We start from the raw sequence: 6099 nt of genomic DNA on the forward strand, positions 1-6099 counted from the left end.
GAGGATGTTCAATTCGACAGGATATGACGTTTTTGTAATGACTGCCATTAACATAACTTTAATTTCCTCAAAATAATAAATATTTTAACCAAATCTATATAAAAGAAATGTCACATTCGTTATTGATTATTGCACTAGTTAATAAATTTGATTATGTAAATTTTAGGAATATTATAAAGATTTTATGTCTACTCCGATTAACTCAATTCAAGAAAATGTTATCTTCCAAAAACTATAAATACCCATAATATATGGGAAAGTACATTTACTGGTAGCCCCGGCTCCTCGCAGAAACATGCCTACCAACATAATAATAAAATAGTGATGTACTATCAATCTAGCTCAGTAACATGAAATAGCTCATTTTCTACGAGCAAATAGCATCTTATGGAGAAGACATATCGTCGGCGTCGTCGAACAACGTCGTATGATCGCAACCGTCAAAATCTGTTTTTTTGCATTAANATATGGTCCGCGGACAAAATTTTTATTTTGAATTTGGCCGTGTTGATACACGAGTTTCCTCTTACGAAAAGTAGTATGTGTGTGCTACACATAAAATTAATACTCCTATTAATTTGCTACACAACACACTTTATGGTATCGAATACATTTTAATGTACCACCACTTCGAAGAAGACTATGACAAGAAAAGACAATAATTTAACCACACCTACACAAGTGGTGGCAAATTGCGGTCTTATCACTATAAAGCGATTTCTTCTAGACGAGCTAGAGGCAAAAACTCTACACTAATATTGTAAGTAAAGGAAAGATTTGTTTGTATGTATTGAAAAGGCTCTAATGATGATACTACTGAACCTTTAGGCTTTATCGGCTAAAACATAGAAGAATTTTGAATAATATGCTCTTACCAACTTTATTTCGGAAAGATATCTTTTTGTAATTTATGTCTGACAACATTTCGTGGCATTGTACCCACGGAATGGTGAGTTATTGTGGCATAGATGGTTTGGATACTCTTAGTTTACTTTGTCCCTTTTTATTTTCCCAGGGACATTAACGACAGAAAATAATTTAGCTGATAATTATTACGTAGGCGCTTTGTAACGAAATTAAAGTTTTGATAGCTTCTTTCATTCAACTTTTGATGAGGGTTGCAAGAGAGATGTTTCTCTTGAATTCTGTTCGCTATAATCTTATTCTGGCTTTATAAATCGAGCCCAATGCTGTTAATGCTTTGTGATCGAACCCGGACAGAATCTAAAATCTTACTATTGTACCTACTACATTTTGTAAGAACAAATAATGAATATCTATCGAGGATTTTACTATAGTAGTCTTTGATTTTACTGTTAGTCGACATCTCCTTCATTTAATCGGAACATCCACCACACCAAACATATTGTCACACTGAACCGACTATACAACTATTACGTAGTTCAGTAGCTTAGTAGGTACTAAAATGAGAATACTCACAATCGGCTGAAAATCAAATCAGCAAAAGCGTTAGTGTGATCTTCCGCAAGGCAATTAAATCAATCGATCATCATCTATAAAGTGTGCCCGTTTTATTTATTAGGCCTCTGCTTCAAATTTTGCGGGGCGACGACGAGTGGAAATCCGGTAGCTCTCGCTTCCCGCAAAATTCGGGGCAGAACGTCATTTAGGTAGGGGCATTCTTGTTTGGCGGAAAACCTGGTTGGCTAGCAAAGACCAATTGGCTAGCAAAGACCAAAGGCTAGGCCTATATCTCATAGTCTGACCAGTCGGCCTCGGCACTGGCCGAAGGGAGTCCTAATCGGAACAGTGCCATCTTGGTCCAAATGAAGCAAGGATTACAATAAAATACCCGTTTATTTCAATCATATATTATTATTGTGTATAAAGTATAAAAATAAATCACATAATTTGAGTATTTAACAATACTGACATGAAAGCAGACGTTTTACGTGTCATTAGTAACGGTTACTATAATATGAACATTAATATTAACAGGTAACTATGACGTTATGTATGTAGTCAACTTATACACAAAACCAAGTCGTATTATAAAATCATTCATTCTCATTAATATTAACATTAGTAAATACGCAACTTATTCAATAAGTTAGCTATACTTACAAACAGTTTTTGTTTAATCATTATTTCTTTAACAATTAAGTTTGTTATACAATTAAAAATAATTTAACAATCAAGTAAGTATACAAACAAAGTCCAACTGCAATAGCAATTTTTAGTTTGAATGTCAACAGCATATTTTAGTGGGAATATACATTCACCCATTAACCTATTTATAATGTAAAAATATTACTGACATTCAGTAGGAATATGTACTTACTGTAGTAAATCTTAAAAATTCTTACTTAAACATTGTTCATTAATAATCTGTAAAATCAACACTTACAATTATTATGCTTACATTCTAATAATATGTTTATAAAAGTTAACAATAAAAGGTTTTAGCTGCAACCATGCACTGAGATCAATTTTTAAAATAGTCATGATGATGTATAGTATTTAGACAACATTGAATTTAAAGAATGTCTTACAATCCATCTCTGTAAAAATGGATGTTTTCTAAATATAAAAGTATGACTTAGAATATTATTAATACATCACTATTCGATTTTCAGTCACAATTCTTCATGATTCTGACATAAAAATCACTGAAACAATAACATTTCATAATTTAAAATAATATACACCAAAATATTTATTCTAAGTTAAACCAACTTTATATGACTGATTTTGTATACTAAATTATACCAATAATTCAACTACAAAGGTCAATAAATTGGTGTAACGAAGTAGTGATTACAAAAGTCATTAAGTACACAAGTAATGATTTAATATTGATTTGAATCCTCCGTATTATCAATTTCTTTTTTTATAACTAATGTCTCAACACTGGCAAATGACCGAATTTCATCATTTTCAGATTGACGTGTTCCATTATTTAAGATATCTGTAAATAATTTATTGGTGTCTTTATTTGCAGAGTTACTACTGCCGAAAGATTCTTCAGGGTTTCTATGGACCTGTGCACAGTGAACCAAATACCCCGGTGAAACATTCAGTTTGTAGCCGGGAGAAACAGAAAAACTATATGCATGCTTCACTTGCATTTTACCGAGCTGCGCGTTAATATTTGAAGGTTTTAAAGAATTATGAGAGCAAGATACACTATCTGTGTATTGTGTTACGTGAAGTGTATCAGGGTCATATCCAAGTATTTCTTTAGCATGCGCACTTGAGTAATATCCTACATTTTTGTTAATTTTTGTATCCCTGATAGGTGGGTGGTTTAAAAACTTCGTTCTTTTGTCAAATGCCAGAGATTCGGTGGAAATTGGTGCTGGTGATGAGATATTTCCAGAAGGGACGGATTGATTAGGCGGATTTATAGTTTTAGTCAATGTTGCCAGTGGTATAGAACATTTCAAACTTATATTGTTTGTACTAGGTGTTGTTGGTTGAATATTTTTAACGGATACCTTTTGTTGGAACACATTGTTGGTAGGAGAATTGGTCCCAGTATTAGTGAGTTGATTATTCTTAATTTCAGTTGTCTTTGAAGCTTTCCTCTTAGAATTTTCTTTGTTGGATGTAGATTTTCTGCCCCCTGAAATATACATGTAGCACATAAATAGTCTATTTTTAACATAAGTTACAGATTGTATTGTAAAAAATAAAACTACATCTCATCTCATATCATCAATCTTTCTTTCTTTAATTCCTTCATACAATTAAATACTTCATGAAAATCAACAATTAGAAGATTGACCTTAATTTCTGTAGACAGTCCAAAAGTAAACCTTTGCCACTACCTACCCTCAATAAATTATTACAGCTAAGAATTTACGAATTAGGTACAAATCCATGAATATTACTCACCTGTCGAGTCTTTCTTTGTATCTAATTTTATTTTTTTGCTTCGGGAGTCCTCTGAACTCTCAGATTTCGATTTCCTGGAGCTGGATGTGTGCGCGTCGTGACTGGCCTCAGTCACTAAGTTTTTTAAATCCAAACCCAACTCCGTTTTTGCTACCATTAGTTCCATGTTGCCCAGGATTGTCTGGCTTTTAACGACAGCATCCATGGCCCGGATCTTTTCGTGCCTGAGTTTTAGTAAATGCGCTCGTGCTTCGAAGTTGGATTTCGCAATTTCACTCTTGATATTCTTCAATGATCTTTCTAAATCTCTGAGCAACTTTTCAATGTTTTGCAGGTCCTCATTTAACTCTGCCATGGTTTTTGGTAATATCCTGATTAATGTTTCCAGAGGCAGTTGAGAGGGAAGCAACGAGCACCAGGAGCAGCAGAAAAAAACTCGAAAAAGAATACCCGCCAATTTAATCAATCAAGTAAAAACGTCAAAAAACTTGTAATGAATTAGTGATGTAATTCAACAGAGGTAAATCAATAAATCGATCAAATCCAGATACATTTATTTTTTATTTAAATATTTTATTGCTCACTAACATTGCGGTAGAAAAAGTGAACTTAATGCCGCGTGGCATTCTCTATTAGTTAACCTCAAGGCCAAATAGAAAATTTAAGTAGGCGGTGCAAAATAGTAACTTATGTGCGGTAAGTGCCATAACCAATAAATTTCGAATATGCCATGACGAATAAATTTCATTTTCATTTTCATAAATTGCTTAGGCATTGAAAAAAAAAATCAAAATACAAGTTTGCTAGGTAATTATTATGAAGTGAGAATTATTGTCGTCATAATTTTATCACTAACGTCCAAACTCATGCTGCAGCACCCCACTTTCCTGGAGCCTAGATTTAGGTATATTGATATTAAATTAAATTAATGATGGATTTTGATTTGATTTGGGACTACTAACCCTACCTCGCTTTCCAAAAGCTGCAACTCTTATAAAGCCATGATTTACAACTTGGCCTCCGAAAAAACCCAAAATAAAGGTTGAGTAGTCCCCAGGGGATATCTTTCTTAATTGGAATTCCCAACTAATTTAATCAGAAGAATATGAGTATAGAAAAATATAATACCGACTTCCCTCTGTTGCAAAGCGGGTGACAGATGACTTTGATGTATAAAACCCTTTTATGAACAAGATACCTGAATAATATTATTATACTTACCTACCTACACCGCGGACAGTTGGGATATTACGAGTAAATTATGAGGCCCCATGTCCCGGTTGGTAGGTACCACCCACCCTGCAGGTTGTCGACATCGTTATGATTCTTTCCAGCAGTTGTTGCAGCAACAAATATTCAAAAGAGATACAGCAGTCAGCACAACTTAGGCGGTCTTATCGCTTTAAAGCGATCTCTTCCAGCAACCTATAGGCTATAGGACAGTTCCGTATTAAATTAATTCTATTAAGCAAGGAAAAACTGATATTATTATTATTATTCCGAATTTTAGTTCCATTTTATATATGTAATACAATCTAACCAAAATATGTAACCTGTGATCTGGCTTGTTTCTACAAAGTCACTTCCGATGTAGGTTCCATTAAACTTTTTACCCTTTCTGCGGCGGTAAAGAACTAAAAAAACTTCTATTGTGTTTGGGTTACTTCTATTGCGGGTTCGAATCCTGCTTTGGGCAAATTTCAATGTAATTCAAAACACGTACAGTTCACAGCTATTCAACTATTGGCTAAACTGAAAATTTGAGTAGGCTAGGCGGAGTAAAAGGAAACAAAAAATAAATAGCTTAATAAAGATAAAAATATCGACAGAACATGTAAATAGGAGGAAGGAGAAAGAAGACAAGAAACACCATTTTACAAAAATTGTCCTCGACTGTACAGTTTGAATATTGTAATTTAGGGTAAATCGATTTTTCTTAATCGAATTATTATCTCCCTATCCTTATTTACCCTTCAAGGAAACGGATATAAGAAAGAGAAAGCAGGCAACATAAAGAAACTAACGACTTTCAATCCTGTCTATGGCCATAGTGAAGCTCCCTATAATTTATTGAGCTCACTGTAGCTCATGAATTAGGTACCTTTTTTAAAAAGATTTATGCCCCCAGTGCCTAATGCCATTAAGTTGATTTTTCAACCTGACTACAAAAGGAAGGGTTATGATGTTTATAGCAGTCTTGTTTTTATTTATTTTAAACGTACATGTAAGACAAAATAGGTA

General features: G+C 33.6%; 1 protein-coding gene across 2 annotated transcripts; it reads right to left on the bottom strand.

Annotated features, from left to right (window-relative positions):
* Positions 1 to 2369: 2369 nt before the first annotated feature.
* LOC114349967 (uncharacterized) lies at positions 2370 to 4341 on the bottom strand. 2 transcript variants are annotated; one of them, XM_028300575.1, is made up of 3 exons: positions 3859 to 4338; positions 3459 to 3586; positions 2370 to 2630 (listed from the first exon to the last, which is right to left on the bottom strand). In XM_028300575.1, the coding sequence occupies exons 1-3, from the start codon at positions 4211 to 4213 to the stop codon at positions 2628 to 2630; spliced, it is 486 nt and encodes a 161-aa protein (XP_028156376.1). In that variant the 5' UTR covers positions 4214 to 4338; the 3' UTR covers positions 2370 to 2627. The 2 variants fall into 2 exon arrangements, with proteins under 2 accessions (XP_028156376.1, XP_028156375.1); XM_028300574.1 differs by lacking the exon at positions 2370 to 2630 and having other exon boundaries at positions 2742 to 3586; positions 3859 to 4341.
* Between the last annotated feature and the right edge of the window lie 1758 nt (positions 4342 to 6099).

The sequence above is a fragment of the Ostrinia furnacalis genome, unplaced genomic scaffold, assembly GCF_004193835.3.
Source record: "Ostrinia furnacalis isolate ACB-3 unplaced genomic scaffold, ASM419383v2 OfSCF0767, whole genome shotgun sequence".
In the NCBI taxonomy this organism is placed as follows: domain Eukaryota; kingdom Metazoa; phylum Arthropoda; class Insecta; order Lepidoptera; family Crambidae; genus Ostrinia; species Ostrinia furnacalis.